At 39.4% G+C, this 27,728-nt stretch overlaps 4 protein-coding genes across 7 annotated transcripts in view; 1 reads left to right on the top strand and 3 right to left on the bottom strand.

Annotated features, from left to right (window-relative positions):
- The first annotated feature begins 2,942 nt into the window (after nucleotides 1-2,942).
- On the top strand, nucleotides 2,943-5,228 carry Kah (Kahuli). The gene is made up of 2 exons (XM_064690212.1): nucleotides 2,943-3,426; nucleotides 4,244-5,228. Exons 1-2 carry the CDS (start codon nucleotides 2,951-2,953, stop codon nucleotides 5,163-5,165), a joined length of 1,398 nt encoding a protein of 465 aa, XP_064546282.1. The 5' UTR covers nucleotides 2,943-2,950; the 3' UTR covers nucleotides 5,166-5,228.
- A 1,854-nt stretch (nucleotides 5,229-7,082) lies between these two features.
- Ppm1 lies at nucleotides 7,083-8,712 on the bottom strand. 2 transcript variants are annotated; one of them, XM_064690214.1, is made up of 4 exons: nucleotides 8,694-8,712; nucleotides 8,535-8,626; nucleotides 7,481-8,443; nucleotides 7,083-7,419 (listed from the first exon to the last, which is right to left on the bottom strand). In XM_064690214.1, the coding sequence occupies exons 3-4, from the start codon at nucleotides 8,435-8,437 to the stop codon at nucleotides 7,369-7,371; spliced, it is 1,008 nt and encodes a 335-aa protein (XP_064546284.1). In that variant the 5' UTR covers nucleotides 8,438-8,443; nucleotides 8,535-8,626; nucleotides 8,694-8,712; the 3' UTR covers nucleotides 7,083-7,368. The 2 variants fall into 2 exon arrangements, with proteins under 2 accessions (XP_064546284.1, XP_064546283.1); XM_064690213.1 differs by lacking the exon at nucleotides 8,694-8,712 and having other exon boundaries at nucleotides 8,535-8,687.
- A 9,071-nt stretch (nucleotides 8,713-17,783) lies between these two features.
- LOC135433852 (hybrid signal transduction protein dokA-like) lies at nucleotides 17,784-18,937 on the bottom strand. The gene is made up of 2 exons (XM_064690122.1): nucleotides 18,793-18,937; nucleotides 17,784-18,669 (listed from the first exon to the last, which is right to left on the bottom strand). Exons 1-2 carry the CDS (start codon nucleotides 18,798-18,800, stop codon nucleotides 18,369-18,371), a joined length of 309 nt encoding a protein of 102 aa, XP_064546192.1. The 5' UTR covers nucleotides 18,801-18,937; the 3' UTR covers nucleotides 17,784-18,368.
- A 35-nt stretch (nucleotides 18,938-18,972) lies between these two features.
- The window catches only part of Hipk (Homeodomain interacting protein kinase), a 37,844-nt gene continuing 29,088 nt past the window's right edge, over nucleotides 18,973-27,728 (bottom strand). The window contains exons 1-9 of one of the 3 annotated variants that reach the window (XM_064690120.1): nucleotides 27,035-27,183; nucleotides 25,074-25,378; nucleotides 24,664-24,984; nucleotides 23,843-24,594; nucleotides 23,198-23,782; nucleotides 22,904-23,130; nucleotides 21,892-22,443; nucleotides 19,877-21,045; nucleotides 18,973-19,116 (exon numbers count right to left, since the gene is read on the bottom strand). In XM_064690120.1, coding sequence (XP_064546190.1) covers nucleotides 18,973-19,116; nucleotides 19,877-21,045; nucleotides 21,892-22,443; nucleotides 22,904-23,130; nucleotides 23,198-23,782; nucleotides 23,843-24,594; nucleotides 24,664-24,984; nucleotides 25,074-25,378; nucleotides 27,035-27,080 — 4,101 coding nt within the window. In that variant the 5' untranslated portion in view covers nucleotides 27,081-27,183. Of the gene's footprint in view, nucleotides 19,117-19,876; nucleotides 21,046-21,891; nucleotides 22,444-22,903; nucleotides 23,131-23,197; nucleotides 23,783-23,842; nucleotides 24,595-24,663; nucleotides 24,985-25,073; nucleotides 25,379-27,034; nucleotides 27,184-27,728 lie in introns of those variants that run through there. The other 2 variants (XM_064690118.1, XM_064690119.1) reach the window with 2 other exon arrangements.

Below are 27,728 nucleotides of genomic sequence, written 5' to 3'. Positions count from 1 at the left end.
CATCTTCAAATTGTCTAAACCAAATTAATGCGGTTCGATTTGAATATAGCAACATGTGCCACATGTTTCATGCCCCTCTGCCGGCCGCCGATCATCCCCTCTGTTGGATGCCACTTTGCAGAGACCTGCACCAATTAACGTTTTGCAGTGCTGCTGCTGCTGCTGTTGCTTTTTCCTGCTCTTTGAGATGTCATATGCGATTACCGATCTGCGATCTGGGAACTGGGAACTGCGATCGGCGCACGGGCCAACGAATAATTAATTAACGGCCTGTCAGAGAAACATGCGACTTTCGGACTTTTCGTTCTTGGTGACATCGAAAACATTGCACACAGACATGTCCCTCGCCCAGCGTTTTGGGGAGCTCTTTGCCAAGCACCAAAATTTTCCCACTTGTCAGCTTTGTTTCCATTTTGTGTCTTGGCCACTTCGCAATCAAAAATTGGCAACAAAAAAAACAAAAAAAAAACAAAAAGAAAATCACAACAAAAAACAAATTTCAGACGAATATCTCTGTTGGTCAAAATACTATAAATAATTTAGCCGAAATTTCTGTGGAACAGGTATGCTGGTTAAATCGGGGAAAATTACCAGGTGGTTGCGGCATGTCAACGGGGGGGGGGGGGGCGCCTCCGCCGATTATTAAGTATAAATAAATGTTAAGGCACAAATTATGCACACACACACACACACATATATGTGTGTCTGGTGCGGATCTCAGCTCCCACTCGCATACATCATAGCCAATATTGATGGGCTGCTTTAGATGGGAAATTTTCATGGGCGTAGGCGTGTGGGGGGTGCGGGGTGGGGGTTGGGGGTGGGGGGGGTGGCACACATTCTTTGCCACCTGCCGCTGCGCGCACAATCCAGCCACGAGTTTTATGACCACAAACATTTTGATGTACTCAACGAATTTAATTTCGTTGCGAACATTTTCGGCAGCCGCAGGAACAACTATTAACGGGTACAACAACAACAAATACGAGAATGGGCAGCCAAAAGCAGGCAACAGGTTGCAAAAGTCTGGCAGCTCGATGTGTTTAGGCCAAATGCCTGCCCAGCTGCCCAACTAGCGACTTTTTCTGGGCTGGCGGGGGGCTGAGGCGCAGCCACGCCCACATCACGCGGCCGGCCTCAGGCCGAACGGAAAACGGCAGCCGCTGCACAAGAGAAGGCAAAAGAAAAACAAACAAAACGAAAACGCGCACATGACCTCCGCAACGCGTACATTCCCAAGACAGAGACCCCACACCCCAAGCCCCCCACACACACCCTCCCCCCTCCCCTCTTGGTATCTGTTGTTGTTGTTGTTGTGGCCATACGATATAATCGATTATTTAGACGATTACGAAAAATAAAGAGAAAACTTTCAACAATAAACAACAGCGAAGTGAGATCGGAAATATAAAATTTGATTGCCTGGCAAATTGAATGGTTCGTTCATATTATAGGGTATGCAGGTGATGAAACTGCCCTTTGGCCAATTCACGGTATGTTCACAATTATACTTTTACGTGGAAATTTAACAAATACGCAACAAAATGTTCACCAAAATGCCGAAAAATAAACAACTAAAAAGAAGGAACTGAAATATTTGAAATATAATTGCAATAAGGCAGGTTAGGGGGAAGGAAATAGCTTATAGGGTCGATTAACTTTTATGTATTAAGGTACAGTCAGGTGTTACATTTGTCCAAAAAAAAATAAAATATATTTTTCAATCAATATTATTTCATTATAGATATGCATTTTATCTTGGTTAACAAAACGAACTTGACAAAAAATATATTTTAAATATAATTTAGAGCAGAGAATTTTCCAAAGTTCCATAAACTTGAAAATTGAATATTTGATTATATATTATTTGAATATATATTGATTATAGGTTAACGTGGATTCGATTCGGGAAAAAGATTCAAGTAAATGTTGAATGTAGATTAAAGATTAACTTTTTTTACGCAATTGGTTTAAGTAGCAATTAATTTATGAACAATATGGAATACGAATAATAAGTATATATGTTTACTTATTTATTTCAAAAGTGAATATTATGAAATTAATAGTTAAGTCAAGTTAAGACCAGGAAACTGAATATCTAAAAAGTATCTGTTGTAAAAGCCGGGCTAAGCTTAGCTGTCAGTGAATAGTTGCTAGATTCTTTATTATTATTGTATTATATCTTAAATATAGATAAAGCTCCACCTGCCTGCAGTTTAGAACATATAGATAGTTAGGCAGGTGGGCTGGTTAGGAGGAGGCAATTACGTGCGAGATTAATCAATGCCAAGACAACATGCACAAATTATGCGCATTTCGACGTGAATTTATTTCTAAGATCGCGAACAGCGAGCAGCCAACAAGTGCGATTGCGATTGCGAATGCGAATGCCGGTGCCGATGCCGATGCCTGCTGACGTTAATCATACGCCCCGTGTGGCAGGCAGCAGCAACAGCAGAGGCAGCAGCAGAGGCAGCAGCAGAGGCGGGGGCAACCTCAGGCAAACGACAAGGTGACGACGCTGAATGCAGCAACGACTTTGGGCACAGCCACGTTGGCCTCTTGGCTCGTCCTTAATTATAAATTGTTGAAATAAATATGAAATATTCGGTTTTTTCTATACCCTACACAGTCCGACAGCGACAGGCTGTGCGCTGGCAGCGCTATGCCCGACGTTACGTAGGGTAACCAAGAGCTGAGAGCTCATTAAATTATGTATTAGTTTTGTCTGCGACATAGCGAAAATATTTATAATCTTTAGAATTCGTTGTTGTTGTGGTTTTGATTTAAATTTCGCCCGTGTGGCTGTCATCGTGGCGTTGTTAATGACGCATCTGTTGCGCATTTAGCAGGTTGCTTCACCTTTCTGTCGCATACGTCATGCCCGAGCCACGCATCGAATCCAATGCTGATGTCGCTTTTCTCTTTTCTGTTTTCTGCAGACGCAGACATGTGGAAGGTTCGGCAGGCGACGCCCATACCCGAGGAGCTGTACAATCTCACCCAGCTGGCGGATGTGACACTGGCGGCCGGACCGCTCGGCGCACCAGCCAAAGCTGCGGCCTACTGCAAGCCAATGGCCAGCAACAGCAGCAGCAACAACAACAACATCAGCGGCAGCAGCAGCAGCAGCATATTCTATGCCTCATCCGACGATGACTCCACCTACAACTCGTACAGCCACAAGGTGTTCGATCGCAGGAAACTGCGTCGCTGCACCATCTCCGACTCGAATTCCTGCGCCAGCATCACCAGCAACTGCAGCAGCAGCTGCCAGTCCGGCGAGCAGTCGCCCAACCAGGCCACGCCCTGCAGCAGCAACAGCAGCACCGGCAGCAATTTGCTTGAGGATGAGCACATTTGCCCCGAGTGCGGCAAGAAGTATTCCACATCCTCCAATCTGGCGCGCCATAGACAAACCCACAGGTAAGTCGCGAGATAAAACTATTTTGATACCCTTTTGCAGCAAATGTAAATGATCTACTATAGCACACGTCGTTTAAGATCCAATCACTCGAAAATATGTATTTCTTTTTGTTTTCCACAATATTTCCTATAGCTATAATTATAGCTATATTTATAGCTCCCATAGAAACAATCCAACAAAAGCTTTTGTGTGTTTAAAGATATCTTAGTTCAACATACAAATATAAGCTTCACTATGGTAATATTCAAGGCTGCCAGTTCGGTTTGAACCAACTTTTCAAACCCGATGGTTCGAACCCAGAATTCCAATACTTGTTTTAGAATAAAACGAACCGAATTGGTAGCCCAAAGAAACCAATAATTTGCTCCTTAAACAATCATTTGTTTCAATTCAAAATTTTGTTTGAATATTTTCAGATAAATTTTATAATTTAAAATTCTTTAAAGATTTAATATAAAATATTTAGAAAAATCGATAACGATTTTGGTACTACTAAAATAAAAAAAAAATAGTAGAATTTTAAAAAATGTTGCAAAAAAAAAGAAGAATCAAGCCAAGATTCGAAACAAAAACTTCAATAAGGTTCATGGATCTGGGAGTTCGGTGAACGAACCGTGAACCGAACCAGTGATAAACTTTGTTCCCAATAAGAAACTGATCCACATTTGAATCAGGAATACATTCTTAAAAGAAAATGTAGTTCTTTTTAAAGAAAACCAAGTTAAGCTAAGATCAACAATCATATTAACTGCCAGCAAGGGTATTTAATCTTCGACTAAAACTATTCAAATTTTTGTTTTTCTTCCCCAACCTTAGGTCAATTATGGACAAGAAGGCGCGACATTGTCCCTACTGCGAAAAGGTGTACGTGTCGATGCCGGCCTTCTCGATGCACGTGCGCACCCACAACCAGGGCTGCGAGTGTCAGTATTGCGGCAAGTGCTTTTCGCGGCCCTGGTTGCTGCAGGGCCACATACGCACCCACACGGGCGAGAAGCCCTTCAAGTGCAGCGTCTGCAGCAAGGCTTTTGCGGACAAGTCGAATCTGCGCGCACACATACAAACCCATTCGAACACGAAGCCGCACACCTGCGCCCGCTGCGGCAAGGCCTTTGCCCTCAAGTCGTATCTGTACAAGCACGAGGAGTCCTCCTGCATGAAGAATCGCAGCGAGCCAGCGAATCAGCCGCGTGCCGCCCAGCTGCTCTCCATGTCCAAGCAGCAGCCGGAGCTGGAGCCGGCAGCAACAACAACCACGACAACGACATCAAGCACATCTCTGCCGGATTCGGCCAAGTCAACGCTGGCGCACAAGCTGCTGCAGAAGGAGAAGGAACGCAGACAAGCCCAAGCCCAAGCGCAGGCCCAGGCACAGGCTGCCCTGGCCTATGGCTATCCGGCAGCTGCTGGACATGCGGATGCATTTGCCGCCCAACTAGAGCACTACGAGAGCTACAAGCGCAATGGCATTCTGCAGCCGACAACCGTGCTGCAGCATCCCGCAGCGCTGTATCAGGAGCAGCTGCTGCCACTGCCGCTGCCGCTGCCGCTGCCCCGGGGTCTGACCTATCAGCATTATGGACATGCCGGGGCACAGTCAGCTGGCAGCGAGGCGGCGGCGTCGACGGCGGCGGGGGATCAGGAGCAGCCCGTTGACTTTTCGCCCAAGAACAATTTTACGCATTCGGCCAAGACGAGTCCCTTCGAGCTGACCGGCAACTATGCGATGGTCGCCTAGACACGCCCAGCCGCCCAGCTGATTGTAAAAAGACAAGCGAGAGAGAGATTTACAGAATTTTGAGATGCCTCAAAGAAAAAACAAAACAAAACAAAACCAAATATTAACAGGAAAACAAACCAAAAACAAAAGAAAACCCATTTTGCATTCGATTTTTAGGAGCTTATTGTAGTAAACAAATATGTGATAAATATGAAAAAAGAGCTAAAATACCGTTAGAGAGTAGTCGATTCCAAAAAAAAAACAAAAAAAAAACACAAAAATTAATAATAATAATAATATCAGTTGGCAGAACTTAATTAATCGAACGATCTACACTTAGTTGTAACGAGGATTTAGAGACTTGCAGAAAAAACATGTAACCAGTATTTTTTTCTTTTAGACCACATTATATATATATACATATATATAGAGAGAGACAACAATGTATATCTATGCGATTTATATACACAATACGATTTAATTGAGTCGCTGATTTTAGAATTTACGCACATATATAGTTAATACATATATATACATATTATTTTTGCCATATATTACTTACCAAATACGTTTAAAAAAAAGGAAGAAGAATTCTTTTGTTTAAGGCATTGCGATTTCCTGCATCTGCACGGAAGTCCAAGAACGAGCGAATCTCTAGTCTTGTATCTTTAAAATGCAGCGTGTGCCGAACGCATTGACCCCGCCAACCCAGCCCCCCCCCCCCCCCCCCCGCCCCCGCCCCTCCTCAAGCGGCTGGGGGTCGCGGGATCGGTGCGGTATTCGATGCATGTGTCGCGTTATTTTTAAGCACTTTACGGCCGCATGTGGTGCAATAATAATTGACATAACACTAATTAGCCTCTACACACCAAAACTTAACATATATATATATATATATATATATATATAAAGATATATGTATATATATAGATAGTTGCCTATATATTTTGTATATTTGTCAAGTCGTCTTTCGATTATTTTGTAAATTTATGTGTATTTTTCTCTTGTAGCTCTTTGTATTATTACTTGTATTGTTTATATTTTGCTTTTCTTTCTCGACTCACTGCATTTTGTATACTCTACAGAACCTACAGCTAAAACAGACCAAAGATATTGTACATGAATATGTATATGTATTCATAGACATATAGAGTACATTATGTATTATAGAAACGCACATTTATTCAAATTAAACGAGTGATCCACCGATCCCTGAAAATGAGAAATATCCCATGCTTGTTTTTCTTTCTATTTATTTGCAGAGGGTACTTTTACGATTTGTAACCGAACTATGAACCAAACGAGAACGCAAAGCTGTTTAAAAGAAACTTTTGGGTTAGAGCTTACATTATGCAAAAATTGAAGTGTTTAGTTAAAATTTGTATAATATATGGCAAGCCCGACTTGAACCAAAATCGAAGTTCAGGGATGTAGAAAGCGAGGAACCATAGCCAGACCTAAGGACAGGGAGTTAGTTCGCACTGCAAACCGAACCAGCAATACTTTATTTTTTATTATTTTCGTAGACCTGATCTTATTGTTGTTGTTCTATTTATGCTAAATGAGACATCCTATAAAGTATATATATTATTTATCAAAGTCGAAACAGACTTTAAAACATACACTTGATAGTTTTGATATACAAGAAGGCTGGATTCAATCGCCAAATAGATTGCAAGGCAATGATGGATCGACAATTGATAACTGAAACCCTTTGCTGTATTCAACGGTATTGAAAACCCAATAATTAAATTTAGATTTAAAACAGAATCGCAAAACTATACAATATACCTAACAAAGGATACAAAAGGAACAATCAGTTGACTTCTATTCGACTCCTTAACAAAGTTTTCGCACAGAATCCGATTACAATATCAAAACGGCGAAAGCGCCATCTAGCGTTCAGTTTGGTTTAAATACACTTTAAGATAAACATTTTGGCTGAAGGTCAAAATTTTTATTGCATTTGAATTGGAACTGTTGAACGGTGGACTAAAAGCATATCCGACTTGAAATTTTTAATCTTCTGTGATTGGGCTGAGCCGGGGGAGGGGAGGGGGGGGCTCATATATCTCGAAGCCAATAATATATAGATATGGTAGGTACAAAAAGTATATGTCGGTAACGGATGAAACTTTCACAGAACATGGCATGCCAAAAGAATTCGAATCGATAAACAAATAAACAAAGTCTGCAAATCCCCGATCCGTTCGATGCCAAATCAGGCATTCTCCAGGTTGCGGCTGCTTGGAGTAGCTTTGGGCAATGCATACTAAGCGCCCATTCAGATAATTACATTAATGATAAGTAAATAAAATTCAGATTCTACATACCTTCAGAGGTGGACCAATGTCGCCCACGCCGGATTCAAGGGATGAACTTTTGGTGCCGCCGCAGCGTATGATCAGATCATCGTAGGACTTGTTGTGCAGCATGCAGACGAGGATGACGGTCATGTTGTCGCCGCCAAGGCCATAGTTGTAGGCATTCGGCGCCAGGCAATAGCTCATCAGGTGCTCGCATATCAGATCCGGCTGCATGCCGGCTGCGATGCGTTCGCGTACGAACTCGGCGACCTGGGTGCTGCTCATCACATCCCAGATGCCATCGCAGGCGAGCACAACGAATTCCCAATCGTCGCCCATGTCACAGACCATCACATCCGGATCGGCTGTAACGATTTGCTCCTCCGGCTTCTTGCTGGTGTTGCGCTTGTACATGAAATCGCCGAGAGCCCGCGACAAGGCCAGATTGCCATTGACGCGATTGTTCTCGACGCGACCGCCGCCGGCAACGATGCGCTTCACCTCGGACTCATTGCTCGGCTTATGGTCGACGGACAGGGGACGCACAATGCCGCCCACGCTGGCAATGGCACGCGAATCGCCCGCGTTGGCGCAATACAGACGCTTCTCCTTGATCAGGACGACAATGGCCGTCGAGCCGGCCATCTGTTCGCCCCAGCTGCCGTTGTGCAGCATCTCGCGATCAAAGTCGAGAAAGGCACGCTTCATGGCCAGCTCCACGGAGCTGCCAAAGTATTCCGGCCGCTTGGTAATGAACTTGTGCAAATGCTTGCCAGCGAATTTGGCCACAGCCGCTCCGCCATGTCCATCGTAGACACCAAAGAAGGCGGCGGCCGGATCGTCCGGCAAGGAGAGTATATGTGTGTGGGCATCCTCCATTTCGATGCGCCAGCCCTGCATACAGCTGCTGCCGACTAGAAACGAGGAGTTCGCGCAGCGCGCCGAATCCTTGGTGGTCACCGGTTCAGATAATGTTTGGCCCATGATCAACTTAAACAACAACATAGAGCCGTATAAATAGGAGCACGCTCTTCGAGCTAACGCAGCTAACGGGCGCGAAGAAGATAACGGAGCTACTCACTTATCGGAATCTATGGAAAATAATTGCTAGGTTACAATATATCACCATAGACTATAATAGTACTATTGTTGTTTCCTTTCCTGTTTGGTAATCTAATAAATATTTGTGGATTCTATAAGCAAACTAAAGACGATTTGGAATTTTGCAGACTGAACTTACATCGTCTACTATAGTCGATTTCTTTTAAAAACATTTGACAATTTTTTTTTACTGAGAAAAAATTTTAACAAACACAACTATTTTAGAAAAATAAAATATTGTAAGTACAAAAGAAAAGAGTTCTAGTTTTTTAGACGTCTGAAACCAATTGGAGGAAAAACTACAAAGCAATTGCTAGTTATCATAGAAATCAGCTCAGTTTTCACAAACATATGACAAGTTTTTAATCTTGAAGCAGCATCCAAAGGACCTCTAGAAGTCAAAAGTTGTATCAGTCTTGGGATAGATATGATAATGGCATTCAATACTATTGATTTTAAATACAATTTGAGCATTTGCTATTTTATCATAAAAATGATATGAATTAGCGGCCAAACCATGATCAAAAAGTCAAACCTTATGGTAATCGGTTGAGTTTTGACTAAGTTATGGGAGTGGGAAATGTTGACCTATGTCTATATGGGATATTTGAGGGTACCATTTGTACATAAATACATACATACATACACACACACACATACAAACATACATACATGCATACAAACATACATGTGTATGTACAAACATACATACATACATACATACATACATACATACATACATCTACATACATACATACATGCATACATACATACATACATACATACATGCATGCATACATACATACATACATACATCTACTTACTTACATACATACATACATCTACATACATACATACATCTGCATACATACATGTACATACTTACATCTACTTAAATACATCTACATACATACATCTACCAACCTCGTAGAACATCTAACAACAACATCTACATACATCTACATACATGCATCTACTTACCCCCTCCACCGCCTCCTTCTCCACCGCCACAAGTTGCTCCTCCACAGGCCGTTGGAGCCAACGTTTGCTGCCTTGTTGAATTTCAGCAAGGCCTACATGAATTCTTGAGAATCGAGGAGGAGAGCACTTGGTAGAAATTCGTTTTATTTAAATTGGCAGCACAGCAACAAAGAAGCTTGGTCTGCTTTTGGTATTAGAAAACAAACTTGCATGCATACATATATACATAAATGCAGACATACATGCATGCATACACTAACACACACACACACCCGCACACACAGACTTACATGAGGTAGACCTTACAAGGTAAAAATTTAACCCTGTAAACCCAGATCAGGCTACTTGGTACTTACTTTTGATAATCTTTATCATATAACAAAAATATATAATATAATATATAATTTAAAGTTCTTAAAAATCTCTTTTGCCCTTTCATTATTAAAACGCTTTGTTTTGTTTTTTATCTCTTGATAATTTTGGTTTTTTTTAGTATTTGTTTCTTTTTTCTTTTGAATCGTTTGTATTTTATATTTTCCATATACGTAATATATATAGACATTTATTTGTATTGTTTTGTTTTTGTTGTTGTTGTTGTTTTTGTTGTCGTAGATTACTACACGTTTATCCTTTTAGGCAAATGTACGGAGTATGTATCATAATTTGTGTGTAAACGTATCTGTGTGTGTGTATATGTATTGGTTGCCGTCTGTGTGAGTATGTGTGTGTGTGCGTGTGTGTGTGAGTTATGCTTATACGAATATTGGCGCCGAAGCCATCATCTACATTCAATTATACTTAGTTAAGTTTCTTGTATATACTCTTTAAAGTGTAAAGACACTAAATTTCACAATTTTCGTTTGTTTTATGTTTCTTCTTCTTGATTCTTTAATCATTTCTCTATTCGCTACAAAAATGGGGGCTTATTCCCTGTCGGAGCCTATCAAAAAGCCCCGACAGCTACACACACAGAGACAAAGGGAGAGAGAGAGAAAGATTGAGATTAAGAGAAAAAGTGATTCCCGAGAGAAATTGAGTTAGGGTTGAGGATCGCCCCGCAGTGCCCTAAAGTAAGGGTATCAGCTGCTTCGTTGGGGGCGCAAAAAGGGGAATTTTCTCTATGGGCAAATTTGTGCGTGTGTGTGTGTGTGTGGGTGTTGAGTACATTCATATGTGTGTGTTATGTTATGTAAATAATTTACGAAAAATGTTTATGTTTTATATCGTTATTTTTTATATAATTAGTATATAGATATATGTATATATATATATGTATTATAAAATCTCTAAACAGCCATAAAAGTCAAAATTTCTTAAATATTATTTTTGTTTTTTATCAATTATCTAAACGCGTTTGGGTTTTGAGTTTTGTATTTAATGCGCTTTTACCGTTTACAATTCTAGAATTTGTTGTTTATTTAACGTTTTTTTGTTTGTTTGTTTGTTTTGAAATCGGAACTCGATTGTTATAGGTTGGTTTGCATCGGGGACTTACTATATATACTATATATATATTTATATATATATAAATACAAATTTGCGGCTCATTGTGTTACAATTTATTTTGGTCTTGAGACGGTGTACTGCATAATCCCCCGAAATATACTCGCGACCAAGCAAAGGGGGCGTGTCTATAGACATATATATACATATATATCTGTTCGATCGATATATGTATATATATAGATTATGTTCGCTTTGCTATCAAAGAATTCACATTAACATTGAATTAGTTGCTTAAAAAGGTACGCATATCTGAATAAGTTATGTTGTAACTCGTTAGTTAGTACGTCGTATATATATATAATTGTATATATATTATATTCTTTTGATTTGCATACAACTAAACGCTTATCATATTCATATTCCATGTACCATATTCCATAGTTATATATATATATGCTAAATGTATCGGTGTGCTTGGTTTTTGATATATAAGTATTTCATTTGAACGCTTACATTAAGACTCTCGCTTTTGTTTAATATTTAAAAAGGACACCAAGTAAAAAACATTCAGTACACATCGATAAGTTACAAAAATGTTAAGTTTTTTCATTGTGAATAGGTGAGAGTTGGCTTGGATCTCGCATTAATCCCATATGTATGATAGTTAGCAGGCCCGGCGATCCAAACAGATTCTATATTCTTGTTGTTGGATCGGCTGCGCATCGTTGGTGATCGAAATTAATTAATACACAATTGCATACTTTCGCTTATGCGGGGGGAGAAGAGGCCCAAGGAATGTACAAGTTAATTAATTATTATAATTTGGTTTTTTTGTGCAATTTCATCTCGATTATCCCGGTAATTCGTTGTCTAACCCATGCACTTAAGGATCTAAAAATCTCTGGCTAAATTTAGGACATACTATATGGCTATAATCTTAGGTACATGCTAAAAGTTGAAATCGTATGTAACTCTATAAATGTATATAGAGATGAGAGAGAGTGAGTTTATGGTATGCATAAGACTTGGTGCCCAAAGAAAGGATGATGTTCGTTTAACTTTTAACTTTAAATCTAGACTAAACATTTATATATGTGCGCGCTTTGATTATCGTTCTTTGGTTTATATTCTTGTTGTTCTTTTTCTTGTTGTTATTGTTTTTTAGGTGTTTTTTAATATGCTTACTAGAGCAGCTGCCATTAACTACGGTCTATTGGCTATTGTTATCGATTATCGCTTATCGTTTATCGATCGGTTATCGATTTACGCTTATCGTTTATCGATTTTCGCATATAAAAATATTTAAATTCATTATTTTTGAAACGACGCAAGACGACACTTATGCTAAAAGTTCGCACCCACACACACATTCAAATATATATATATATAGATATATAGATGCCTATATATGCGATATATATCTTCAGATATCTCTAGTACATATAAGTACAGAATGTATACGTACATATAAAAAGCAAATCCCATTAAAGTGCCATCATCTATTTGCATTCGTTACGAGCTATATATACTAGTTATATATATATATTATTTATGTATATTCATTTAAAACATATTGTTTCGATTACGTTCGCATCACGCTTCACACTAAATACAAGAGATTTTTTAATGCACATCAATATATATATATATATACGCTATATATGTCGTATGTATAAACTTTTATTGAATGTACTTAAGTATTTGCTATACTTTTTTATTTCATTTTGTTTTTGTTTTAAATCAGCAAAAAGGTACGATCAATTTGTTAGACGCTTGTTTTAAATTCAATATTCTGTATCTTAGTTAGAATCGTGAGAATGCGTACGACTTCAGCACTAGCTGCTAGTTAATTTTAGTTAATCTGTATATATATAATATATATATATCTATCTCATAACGTATATTGTTTTGTTAATTTTGTTAGGTAGGAAATATGCTAGTCTTATAAATTTCACACATCAACATTTTTGTTTTCTTTTGGTTATGTTTTATCCATTCGAAATATTTTGTATTTAATAAAATATAGTGTATATATTTGTAATTTTTTTGTTGTTGTTGTTTAGTTTTAATATGTGTTTGTATTTTTTTCTTTCTTTGCATTGTGTATGTAAATATATCGTAATTAGTTTTTATGTTTTATTTTTTTTTTTTTTTTTTCATTATTAAAAACATCTAATATCAATCCGAACCACAATTTCAAGTGTGTATTCTTTTATTTTGCTAGAGTTTTGAATGGAAATTGCCAAGTTTCTATACAAATATCATTATTATAATTCGAGTTGAAAGAAAACACGTTGAGAGCTTTAAGAGCTAACTGTTAATCTAAGACGAGTTTCGAGCGCCGACAACTATATCTATAGCTATATAGAGCCGATGCGCATACGTCTATATGTTGATTTGCTGGCTATCTTCTTCTTCTTCTTCTACTATTTGTTTTTTTGTTAAAGAACAAAATCTAATTATGGACGGGTTCTTATCAATCTTGTTTGTCAGCGTCAAATGTTTATAAAAAACGTTTTCGATCCATATGCAATATCAATATTTCAATACGACCAAATTTTTTCATAGATCCATCAAATGTTGTTCGTATGGTTCGGTTACTTGGTATCTAATTTTCTCAATGTGTGTGTGTGTGTGTGTGTGTGTGTGTGTGTGTGTCTTAAACACTAACTAGACGTACTTGAATGTGGCATTTACTAGACTTAATAAATTATTATTGGTATTTGTTGCGGTTATTCGTTTGCTTTAGTTGATAAATGCACATAACTTGCGTATGAAACACATTCCAAAGCGACAAATTATTTATAAAAGCTCATCAATTGTTCGTCTCTTGAATTGGTCAAACAACTTAGCTACACATACATACACATATGTATGTGACATATGAGTGTATGTGTGTGTGTGTGTGTGAGTGTGAGTGTATTGGAAATAATTAACAATCTATTGGCAACTACAGAAACCTGATTCGATTTGTGAACTAAACTTAAGTGTTTCTTCTATATATATGTATATACTATATATAGCTGCAGCTATAGCCTCGATCGGTCGAACAATCTCCATCCAATAACTGAACGAGCTAAACATAAACTAAAGCAAATGCTAATTGTCATATATCATATTGCACAATTTTCGATATTATTAAGTTAAATAGTTCAAAATTGTCCCTTTGTTCGTTTTATATAGCTATTTAAATTGTTAAAATTAATTTGGTGGGATATATGTTGTATTTGTTGTTGTTGTTGTTTTTGTTCTACTTGATTTTGTTTAAACTTTTGATTAGCTTGTTGATTTTCAATCTCATTTTAACTAGTTGCTAAGAAAATCAATAAAATCAAAAACAAATGCGATAAATAAATAAAACGTAAACAAAAAAAAATATGCTTTCGATAATAATATATGCATGTATTTATGTTTTTGCATTTAGGAAATAAGTGTAAATATTATAATCATTTATGATAATAGTAAGTTGTGGGGTTGTGGCTATGTTTATATATGGTATACAATATAAAAAGTTATGCGTGTGTGTGTGTGTGTTTGTGTGTGATTAAAATACAATTGAAAAAGTAAAATTTTTTAAAGAAAATTATTCAAAATAAAAGGCAAATCAACTATATATTTAGACATATTTTGAAGTACATAGAAATATTGTACGTAGTTAAACATCGAAATCGATTCGCATGTCATCATATTTTAAGTATAGATATATATTCATGTGTATATATATATATATATATATATATATATATAGTACATACGTATAGTATTTAAAGTTGATTTGTAAGTTGATTTTAAGGCTACACAGTTAAAACATTGTTAATTTTAAAATGTACTCTCTGCGCTTAAATACAAACGATATATGCATATACATATACATATATCTATATGTATATGTATGTCTATGTCTGTGTATTTTTGCATTTAGTGAGTGTTATTCATAAATTTTAGTTAGATTTAATATTTATTTTCACTTTTTAAGTCTATTAACGTTTCGTTTTTGTTACATTTAAAGCGTTCTTGATTTTTAGCTTGTTGCTTTTCTCTAAAAAACATTGAGTAGAAATTGAAAAGTTTATTATCTTTATCAGTTACGATATATATTTGTTAATTAATAATAGTGTATACTTTATGTTTATGCATATATTGAGAAGAAAAGGAAAAAGAGTCAAAACAATTAAATAAACGACAAAGTTGCAAGCATCAATTGCTTTTACATCAAACGCTTAGATTTAAGACTTTCAATTACTTTGTTAATCGCAAATATTGTTGTTGTTGTTGTTTTTATTAATGGTCCATAAAATTTCTATAAAAACACACCTATAATGCCGTTAAGCTAAATTAAACGCTTTGATCTCGCGCATTTTCCAAGAAAACCAACAACACAAGCTATTCAAAATAAAAGAAAAACACAAGAAATAAAACAAAAGCTGGCCAACACGTGGCATGCCACATGCGGCAGCTGCTTTTGACTCGTTATTCAGTTGCCAAACAACTAACTAACATTTCTTGCTGCTGTTCTTGTTGTTGTTTTTCATACACAAAATAGTATATAGAGAGATATATATATATATGTATATAATTATGCCAAATATCGGCGCATCAACTATCAGCTAGATCCCTTAGTTATCGGATCATTATTGCGTATATATGTATGCACGATTTATCGTATATAGTCACAACACTAACGTTCTCTTATTTAACGCCTACTAGCTGCTAATCAAACGTTTCATTCGTTTCCTACACAAATATTTTGATATTTTTTGTCGACAAATGGAGTTAAAATTAAAAAAGTACAGAATAAAAATTATATATATTTTTTATATTGTTGCCTTTTCGCTTAGTCATTTGTTTTTTGTTTTACTAAATAGTTAACATTAATTTGTATTATTTTATATTCATAATATATATATATATATGCCCGTATGGATTATGCATAATCAATTAATTAGTAATTTGTAATTTGTAATTTGTTTTTGTTAATTTCGTTACTGGCTAATTACGACAAGGACAAAAATTCCGACGACACGCTTTTTGTTGTTGTGGTTTATCAATTTGTATTTGCATCGATTTTAAAAACTACATCACAATAATTATATGCTAGACTTTCAAATAGATCTGTGTTTGCATTTGTTGTTGCAATATATATATAAATATATATGTATGTATAATTAAATTTGTTGTTGTTTCGTTACAATTATTTCGTGCACAGCTGATTAATTCTCATATATAGATATATATATATTCATGCGTATAATCATAATTTCGATAATTACAATTTAATTAATGTTTAATAATAAAACGCGATTCGCTGTAAACCATTGAAAACTGGCTACATTGAAACATGTGTGTTGGGATTTCTGGGGTTGACATATATATATATATATATTTATATATATATATATACATATTCTTTTAGTATCATAATAGGAAGTGGCCACAGTTCTAAAAAACTTAGTTGTTAAAAAAAAAGAGTATACAAATAGCGACAAAGTTACGACTAACTACAAAATACTTGTAAGAAACCTAATTAACGAGAACTTTATATATATATATATGCGCATAGGTAGATAGTATCATAATATATATAAGAGTATATATATAGCATATCGTACTTTTGAAAGAATCCAAAAACAAAAAAGGGTTCATTTTTATATACACTAAAGACAAGAAACCAAATCTCTGCGTTAAACATATTAAAAGTGAGTTTAAGTTTAAAGATAATAAGTATACAAATACGAATAAAACTAAATTAGAAATTAGAAAAACATATTTAAAAGACGAATTATCAGTGTACAATTATAGCTAGATTGCTTGCCGTTTTGTACTTTAGTAAACATTCTTATAAGTTGGGTTTTAGTTCTCGATCAAAGCACGCAAAAAACAAGAGTAGACTTTTTAGAAACAAGGTTTAAATATTAAAAGAGGGCTACACAAATTAAAAGAGCAGAGTTTTGTGTGTGGTTTTTTCAAGGGTAAGCTTTTGCAAATATATAATTCGCTTGGTGTTTTCCAACACTGACCGGTGGTTACCTGATCTGATTTTAAAATCCATTATTTATATATTTCAAGTTATTGCTAAATACAATGCATCTAATTTGTTATATTTGTTATGTTGTTTTTTTTTGTTTTTGTACAAAGCCCCAGCTATACGTATATCTATTTGTGGTTCGGCTTAAGTTTTAAGTTCTATGAGAGTGTGTGTGTTTTATGTGTGTGAGTGTTGGTTAAAAACATAATAATAATAATAATAATAATATAAAAAAAAAACCGTATGTCTATGTTTATATTAGCTATAATATATCGCATGTTCAGTTATCAGTTATTTCGGTTATCGCTAGGTTTACCTACAATATTGTTTTATATATTTATATATATATATATATATATATATATATATATATATATGTATGCTTTGATTGCTAGTAAGGTTTTTGCGGTATCATATATCATTTTGTAGTTTTATGATTATCTCACTAAAGTTTTTTTTGTTTTGTTTACAATATTTTGTTATTACTTTGTTTATTCGTTTGTTTGTTTGTTTGTTTGTTGTAAAAGGCAATTTTCGCATCAATATTTGTTTTGTTGCATTTGTTGTTGTTGTTGTTGCTGCTGCTGCTGCTTCGTGTTGTTGTTGCATTTTTACTTAAATATTTTGAGGTACTTGCTAAAAAGAGTCTAAAAAATGTTACTATGCCTTTTGCACTAAGTATTTTTGTTGCTGTTGTTCTTTTCTGAACGTACAGAAACATTAATTTTGCATTAAATTTGATAATGTTGCATTAGTTTCATGCTTGTGTGTGTGTGCTTTGTGTAATAGTATTTATAATATTAAGATTTAGTTTAGGGTTTAGTTTTAGTTGTAGTTTTACATATATATGTATGCATGTGTTTCTTAGACGTATCATAATATATAGAATACATATTTATCGTAGTTATGTACTTAGGCATATGTATATGCACATATACATATACATATGCAGTGTATTACTTAGAAGTTCTAATAAAAAATATACAACACACATAGTGAAACGCTTTAGTTTTTGTTTTTTTTTTTTAGAGAAAAGGTGGCAAACAATTTTGTTTACGCTTTGTTTTTCTTTACAGTTGCAAAGTCTGTATGTGTGTGTGTGTGTGGGTGTGTGTTAATTACATGTGTGTGTGTTTAAACTATGCACTTTACACTCCAAACTGCGTGTAGAAAATGCTTGACATTTTTATTTAAAACAGAAAAAAAAAAAAATTAATTATTTAATCATAATTCGCAATGGAATTATAGAACAATCGACAATCTTCAGATGTTGGCGAAATTAAAAAAAAAAAGCAAAAAAAAAAAAAACAACTGTAACTGGTGGGCGGGTTTGGTGCGGACAGGTGTTTCTTTCTTTTTTTTTTAACGTTTGCGGCGACTGCTGCGTGCAACATTTGCATTAGTTGTTGTTGTGGTTGTAGTTGTTGTTGTTGTTGTTGTTGTTGTTGTTGTTGTGGTTGTTGCTGTTGCAGCTGTTGTTTCGTGCAACATGCTGCTGTTGTGCTGTATGATGCTCTGTTGCATGAGCAGCATAAACCACCAGCATTGTGTCAGCTGCAGCTGCTGCAACTGCTGCTCCTCCGTGTTGCCGTTGCCGTTGCCGTTGCAGCTGCTGTTGTCTTCGTCGTCGTCGTCGTCGCCATCAGCCGAGGCCATAAAAGATCTAGATGAGCGCAATAATAAAGAGTGTATGATTAGTTAAACCGTTTTTTTTTGTTAGCTAGCATATAAAACCAGTTCAAATGGGCCACTTTGTATGGCCATAAATCTGGCATATTCGACTCACTCGAGCATCAATCAATCAATCAATCATGTTATCAAGTTCTAGGCTGTGTGGAGAGTGGTGATGATGGTTATTTTTTGTTGGGGATGGGAGAGACTGTGTTGTAGTTGTTGCTGTGTTCTTGTCAGTGGTGGCCTCTGGGATCCGGGATCCTCGTCAACCCTCGTTCACCCCGCAAGCTCTCTACTCAGCTCCATACCATATGTTGGTGGGCGCAAAGTGCGCTGCATGCTTGCTAGCAGCTACCTGGGCGGGACTCAATGGTCCAAATTGGCTGTACTGTGACGGGATCTGGATGTGAGCCGGCAACGGATGGGATGGTATGACCTGCGAATACGAAAGAAAACAAATTTCAATTGGATCAACAATAATCGCATATACAATACATACATAATACTTAAAAAAGTTAATAAATAATCTAAGGTTTATATTGAGTGTAATATAATATTAAAGAAATAAATCTATCGATAAGAAATGTATACTCAAGAAGGGTGTGTTTACTTAAGTTTAGTCAGATCTATAGAAATATAAATACAAATCTTTAATTACTTTCAATTAATTTAGTAATTTAAAAAGTTTCTTTGCGTGTTGCCAATATGCATTCAGTATAATGTAACAACACGTACTTACTAAAAAGTCTAAAGTCTTTAATACCAATATCTATTACTTAAATACTATGCATGAAATTTTAATTACTTACGTAATTAAAATGTAATGTTACATCTAATTGGAAGTAATTAAATTTAGTATTTGCTCTATATTAAATGTAGACTAAATCAGCCTTGAACTAACTACATTAAATACATTGTAATTACTTTCTATTCTTTAGTAACTAAATATAAATTCAATTACGTGCAATCTTGTGAGTAAATTTAAAAACTTGTAGTTAAAGGATTGGCAAATTAAAAGCATTTTAAATTCCTGAACAACCTTGAACAAACTACATTAATTACATTTGAATTACTTTCAATTTTTACTAAATATAAATTGTAATTAAATATAAATTTGTAGGTAATTAAAGGCACTTAACAAACAAATTAAAAAGCATATTGAATGTAATGAGCAATTTTTTGGTTTCTGCACCCACCTGTCGACTGGAACTGTTGTGTGCTGGCGGTGGCGCAACCACCGTGCGATTCGCATAGGCGTATGTGGGCGCGGCCTGGGATACATAGACCGTGGGACGTCGATACATGTCGCCCTGTGCGTAAATGTCCGTCTGCAGCATGGCCGCAGCGGCCGTCGATGAGGGTGAGCCGCCCAGCGGCGTGCCCGCCTGGTGATGATGATGATGACTGTGGCTGCCATGATGATGATGCGGCGGTCCAGCTGGCGGCTGGGCAGCAGCGGCAGCAGCAGCCGATGTTGGTGGCGGCTGCGATGGCTGGCGATAGACCTGCGGTGGGCCCCACGACGGCGGACCCACACTGGCGGCAGCGGCAGCAGCTGCAGCCGCTGCAGCAGCCGCGGCGCTTATCGACGAGCTGCTCGAGTTGCTCTTCGAGTGGGCCAACGGCGGCGCCACAGTGGGCGTCACATAGCTGACGGGCGCAACGGAGGGCGCCTCGCGCTTCGGATGTGCCAGGGGCATGGCCGCGCCGCTGGAGCCGGCTGCCCAGGAGCTGCGCTTGGTCTCCAGTTGCAGCTGTTGCTGCGGCGGCTGTTGCTGCTGCTGTGGCGCGTAGTCCGAATAGAATTCGGGCGGCTCCTGTTTGGTTGGAATATGCGGCAGACTGGCAACGGGCTGTGGCTGCTGCTGTTGTTGTTGTTGTTGTTGTTGCTGCTGCACCTGTATCTGCACCTGCGGCTGCGGCTGATAGTTGCACTCGCTTTGAGCCATGGCCAGAATGCGTTTCTTCTGCGATTGCCCCGGCTCGTATTTAATGCTGGGCTGCTGCTGCGGCTGCTGCTGGAGCTGCGGTTGGGCTTGCGGCGGCGGCGGCTGTGGCTGATAGTGCGGCGTCTGCTGTGCCGGCTGCACCTGCACCTGCACCTGCTGCTGCTGGTGATGATGATGTTGTTGCTGCTGCTGCTGCGGCTGCTGCTGCTGGTGATGATGATGCTTGGGACTGGGCACGGCTAGGGCAGCGGCTGCGGCGGCATGATGACGTCGTCGCGCATCCTCCGGATCGTGATCACCTACGGTAACGCATGGAATTACTAGATGGACGTGCTGTTGTTGCGTTGACTTATGACGACTGAGATGCGACTGAGACGTGGTCGTGGCAAGGGCGGAGGAAACGGAGGCGGGCACAGCTAAAGGAACGGGTATGGGTAACGGTACATTATGCGGATTAAGGCAAAGGCCGGAGGTGGATGTGGATATGGAGGCGGAGGAGGAGGAGCTGGTGCCAAATTGTGTGCTGTTTATGGATATGGGTGCGGGATTTAGCTGTAGACTATGATGGTTATGGTGGTGGGTGGGTTGTGATAATGGTGGTGGTTGTGGTTGTTGTTGGTTGGAAGTGGAAGCAGAATTGGAAGTGGTGTTGTGATGACTGTTGTTGTTGTTGTGGGAGCTAGGCTGAAAGCAAGTCGATTGCTGCTGCTGCTGCAACTGTTGCTGCTGCTGCTGTAGTTGCTGCTGTTGTTGTTGCTGCTGCTGCTGCTGTTGCTGCTGTGTTGCCTGCAGCGCGCAGTTGTTGTCTGGGAGGACAGCAGCACCAAAGCCATTTCCATTTCCATTTCCACTTCCGCTTCCGCCCAGCGAGGCTGCATGATGTTGTTGTTGATGATGATGATGATGATTATTGCTACTGTTACTGCTACTGCTACTGCTACTATGATGGGGCGGCGGCGGCGGCGGCAACTGCTGACTGTTACTGCTACTGTTACTGTTACTGTTACTGTTAATGTTACTGCTACTGCTAGAGCTACTATTGCCGTTGCCGTTGCTGCCGCCATGATGTTGCTGCTGTTGGTGTTGTTGTTGATGGTTGTTGTTGTTGTGGTGACTATGGTGACTATGATGGCTATGATGACTAGCTCCGCTACTGCCGCCCAGCTGGCTGTTACATTTGCTGACCAAACGTTGACTGCTGCTGCTGCCGCTGCTGGTGGCATTCGCGGAGCTGTTGTTGTTGTTGGAACTGTGTGTATTACCATAATTAACTGCCTGATGTTGCACGTGCAACGGCTGTCCGCTGCTGCGGCAATGCAGATTGCTGCTCGACGAGTGCTGCTGCTGCTGCTGTTGCTGCTGCTGTTGTTGATGTTGCTGCTGCTGATGTTGGTGTTGCTGCTGCTGCTGCTGCATTAGGCTGCTGCTGGTCTGCGACTGGGCGTGCGCGCGCTGCTTAATGGGCGCGACTGTGGCGCTGTTTGGGGGTAGATCGGCGCCCTCGTCCTCGCTGTCCGAAATTGTGATCACATCGCCCACAACGGCTGTCGGCGAGGGCGTGTCATGTATGGTAATTGTCGGCTGCTTCACGTGCTGCGGCTGATGCGCATGCAATGGCGGCTGGCTGCTGCTGCTGATGCCACCGCTGGCATGATAGGCCACAGCGGAGCCGCCGCCGCCGCCCCCACTACAATTGTTAATCACAATGTGATGGCCGGCGGTGTTGTAGGCGCTGTTGCTGCTGCTGCTGCCGTGCGGTGCATGAGCCACGGGCGCGTGATGATGCGAGCTCGACGAGCTGGCGTTGACAATATCTAGAAAAGAAAGGTAGTTAATATATTAGTTTAATAAAAAGTAAAGAAACTAAATTAAGTAAATATCCTTGCAGGCCGTAATATTATAATATTTACAATATAAACTGATCTATCAAAGCGGAGAGCCTAATTTGGTGCATACATCAGTCTTGCAAACAACAAGAAGCTCATAATTAATGAGTTCAGCAAAGCTATCTGCTAAATAGTTTGTATCTATAGGAGCTATATATTAAGGAGCTGTATATAGGACCAAGTTTTACATAAACAGCTCGTCAGCTCCCTGACAGTAATTGAACAGAGCAACAAACAGACTTGACTACATCGACTCATCTCCTCATGCTGATCAAACATATCTATGCATAATACATCCCCCCGATGTCTGGTCTAAAACGTCCCACATCGTGTTACATAAATATAACAGCCGCTGCAAGGATATAACGCGCTGTAAGCAGACACTCACTGCTGGCCGATGAGGCAGAGCTGGCCAGAACAGCTCCAGCGGCGCCAGCTCCATAGCCGCCTCCATAGTTGCAATTATGATGGGCGTGGTACTGCGGCGAGACATGGGCGGCACGCTGATAGCGCTGCTGATGCGGCGGCGAGCTCTCCTTGACACGCTTCTTGACGGGCGACAGCTGCTGGTGTTCCTTCTTCTCGTGGCGCGGCACGCGATAAGAGTTGCCCTTGCTGTCAGAGGAAAGAAGAGGATTAGAATTTGATTGAGCTACTTTAAATAAACAACTCTGATACGCACGCTAGATGATGAGCCGGCGACTCCTTCTTGAGATCGTTGCGCGGCAAGTTGAGATGATGCTTGGGATAGATCTCCTCCACATTGAACAGCGGCGTCGAGTCAACGATTAGCGAATGCGCCGGCGCCTGTTGCGGCCAGGACGGCACCAAGGCCATCTGGCGTCCAGTTTGCGGCCAGGCAACGCCACTGGCCTGGACTCGATTAGTGAGCAGCATACGCTGACCCGAGCTGGGCTCCACCATGGACACGGGCACCGGCACATTGACATATTGCTGTGGCGGCACCTGCAACGGCGGCTGCATTGTGGCCACCACATGCTTGGTGGGACTGGGCATGGCCTGATATGAGGGCGGACAGAGTATGTTGGATACCAACTGATGCTGGAACGTGTCGGTGCGCGCCTGTGGATACTGGCGTGCCACATTGCGTCCGCCGTAGATTTGATAGAGACCCTCGTAGGCCAAGGGACGGCCGTCGCGCACGAGGCGCTGCACCTGACTGGTCAGCTGATTGTTGATGGTAAAGGTCATGTTCTCGGTGCTGCTGGGCACGAAATTGGTGACCAGCGTGGGAGCCGGTTGTACGCTATGTAAAATATACAGAGTATTAGAATAGATAAACCCTTTAAAGCTGTAATATACTCACGTATGGAAATCGCCGCGACGACAAACCTCCATCATTTGGACAGAGGCCTTCACATTGTTGCAATAGACATAGTCGACCAGATGCGTGAGCCTCGTGAAGCTGTGATTCAGTGCCTCGGTTGGTGTCAGGCGTCGCTCCTGATCTATGGTCAGCATGCGCTTCAGTAGATCGATAAATTCCCGACGATCCGTTTTCTCGGCCAACAATTGGCCGCCCTCCAAATCGGTGGGCACATTCACCTGCCCAATATCATCCAGACAATTGAAGATATATTTGCGTGCCTCCTTGCTCTTGGTGTTCGTCTCCGCCTCATGCTCCTCGGTGGTCTTGAGGCGCCAAAATGGATAGGTCGAGTCGACGTCACGATAAAAGAATTTCGATGTCTTCGAGGCGCTATTCAGCATATGCTCCGTGGGCAGACCCTGTGTCTGTGATATATAGCGTATCTGATCGAACTCGGAGCTGCCCGGATACAGGGGCCAGCCCAGAAAGAGCTCGGCCACAACACAGCCCAGCGACCACATATCGATGGCCTCGCAAAATGGCAAACCCAAAATGATCTCGGGTGCGCGATAATAGCGCGATTGCAGATACGTATTGCAAACGGTTTTGCTCACATGCGAGGCGCTGCCAAAATCGATGACCTTAACGCGATACGGCTGACGCACCGGATCCACAAGCATTATGTTCTCCGGCTTCAAATCGGCGTGAATCAGGCCCAGTTGCTTCAGCTTCAACAGGGCAGTCAGCACCTGAAAGAGAGAGTCGGAATTATTAGAGAATTATTTTTCATTTTTACTCCGTTTTCCACCGGGACTCACCTGCTCCAGTATGGGACGTATGTACTTGAGCGGCAGCGGTGAGAATTTATTTTGCTTGAGAAAATCATAGAGATTCTGCTCGAGCATCTCAAAGACCAGGCAGGTGTGATTCTTGTGCTGAAAGCACTCGAAAGCGCGCACAAAATTGAACTCATCCGCATTCTCCTGACTCAGTCGTGAGAGTATCGATACCTCAATCTGACCCTGACGCGCATAGGAGGGATGATTTTTCAAAATCTTAATGGCAACAATTTCGGAGGTGCCGCGTTTCCAGCACTTGACCACCTGACCAAAGGTGCCGCGGCCCAGAAACTCCAGGACCTGCAGAGGAGTAAGCGAAAGAGAGCGAGATTAGTTTGGGTTGGTTTATTATAGGGGGGTCGTCTCAGGTCTCAGGTCTCAGGTCTTACCTCATATTCCGCGGAGAGCGAATAGAGCACCTCGTGCTGCACCAGCTGATAGTCGCCGTCGGCGCCGCTGCTGGAACGTTTGCTGGGGGGCTGCGTATTGGCATGCCCCCCGGATGTGGCAACCTTTGCGTGCGCCGTCTTGAGGCTGATGCTGTTGCTGTTGTGGCTGCTGCTGCTGCTAATCACAAAGCTCTGAGCGGAGGCTGCCGCTGCTGCTGCTGCCACTGCTGCCGCTGCCTGTACCTGGCCGTGCCGCAACTCAACGCTGCCGCCGTTGTACGAGTCCACGCAGCCGCAATCGCAATCTGTAAAGGCAACAATAAGAAGAGAAAGACGTTAGTTAAGATTAGTATATTTATATATTTAACTATTTTATTTATATATTTAACTATTTTATTTATTTATATATTTATTTTTATTTATTTATATATTTATTTTTATTTATCTTTTACTTTATTTATTTTCTAATTCAATATTTTATTCATGTTATTCATTATTTTAAAAATTTTTATTAATTTTATATATATATTTTTTTTAATTTATTTTTTTTAATTCAACATTTTTTTTTATTCAATATTTTTATTTTTAAAATGTTTTATTTATTTTATATGTTTTTGTATTTATGTCTATTTTTCCTTCTTCATCTAATTCCTTTTTATTTATACACTTTGATTTCTTTATTTATTTTTTATTTTTACTAGCCACCTCTTCTTAGGAAACGCCTAATAACTGAGGCTAACATTTTGTGGCAAATTTTTTGACTAGTTACAAATTCTCCTAAGGCTGTGCAACCGTGCAACAGCTCAGGCAATTTTACAATGCGACAGAAAGCAGCGCGCGGAATCGGCGAATGTCGCTGATGCACCAGATCTAGATATAGACGCATATATATACATACCTATATATATGCACATATATGTTTCAGCGGCGTCTTGTCAACGCCCCTGACAAAGAAAGCGATGACAACAACAACCAAAAATCGCAACGCGCATTTTGGCCAATTCAAAACAGTCGCAAATGGCTGACAAGTCACAATAATTATAATTAAAACAAGTTCCGAGTATTGCCAGCGGGTGCAAACGACGGCGTAATACGCGCCCGATAACAGCTTAAGAGGGGCGTTTCGTTTAATTAAGAGATTATCATTTTTTTTTTCATTTTTTCTGATCGATTTTTCGAAAAGATTTCTCATACTCTACTGTTCAAACTCGGGTAATATGGTGAGTTAATCGAAAATTAATATATTTTTAGGTGTAAATACTTTAGAAACCCGTGCATACCAAGTTTGTTGTCTTTAGCTCTAATAGTCCTCGAGTTATGCCCAAAAAACCAAGTCTCGAATTCAATTACTACAATTATTATGAAAATGGGATTATAAAAACAAGTACAACTCGTTTTGTGTATGGTAGAGTATAATATACATTTCTTATTCCCAAATCTATGGCTTTTGTAGTTGCCGAGATCAACTCGTTGACAGAGACGGATAGATAGACGGAAATTTCATTCTTCCAGCTCAAAATCTGAACATGCAAGAGATCTATTCAATTCATCACGCTCTCAGTGGATCTATCTTTAGAGCAGTTCATCTGTTCCCAAGCTATAAAATGTTGTGACTATATTACTCACGATATTACCGCTTCCTAGTGGGCGTGGCCAAATAAATTCAACCCCATATCTGATGTATATATACATGACTACATATACCCAATTGCAAGCCTATAGCTTTTGTAGTTCTCGAGAACGAAGCGTTTATAAACAAATGGACATAGCACAAAGCCAATCTACCCTCTTTCACTTTGTGAATGGGTATAATGAAGCGAATAACACGTGAACAGGCACATTTACAATATTAATATCAATAGCAACAACAAAAACAACACACAATGCATTTGCAATAAGGAAGCTGACATATACATATATATAAATATATCTATATACATATATATACACTTAATATTTACCGACGCAGATGATGGACCATTGTTGTAGATATCCGAGAGTCATCATGTTTTTATACAGGTACGAACGCTATATATATACATATATATATTTGAGAATGTTGAGAATGCGCTAACTTTGTTTAGTGTAAGAAAACCCGTTATGAGACGACTGAATTGCTAAATCTAGGCATACTTGGGTATATTCATGGAGGTTTTGAAGCGGCAAGCACAAAGTAAACAGAGTAGATGAGGCTCAGCCAACTCTGATTGAACCTGAAGCAGAAATATGGACTAAAGTTTCGGTTTTTGTGAGTACTTTAACATAGGAGTATGAGGAACTCGGAATAGCTGGATAAGTGCTATGAAAAGATCACAGTTTGGGGATAGGATACATACATACATGCACATATATACACTATTATTATATGCATGCACACATATAATGTTTGTGTGCATATACACATATACATACATACATATGTACATACATACATACATATATACATACATATGTTCATACATAAATGCATACAAATAAACAACAACAAAAACCCTATACTGGCTAAGCATGAAAAACTGCAGAGCCTACTTGAATTCTTGAGAATCGAGGAGAAGAGCACTTAGTAGAAATTCGTTATATTTAAATTTGCAGCACAGCGAGGAATAAGCTTGGTCTGCGTTTTGCTCTAGAAAACACGCATGCCCTAACACACAC

This window comes from Drosophila montana, unplaced genomic scaffold, assembly GCF_035044405.1.
Source record: "Drosophila montana isolate Dmon_TW-CO22-7 unplaced genomic scaffold, ASM3504440v1 contig_3240_1, whole genome shotgun sequence".
Lineage (NCBI taxonomy): Eukaryota > Metazoa > Arthropoda > Insecta > Diptera > Drosophilidae > Drosophila > Drosophila montana.
This window is presented reverse-complemented; position numbering and strand designations above follow the sequence as displayed.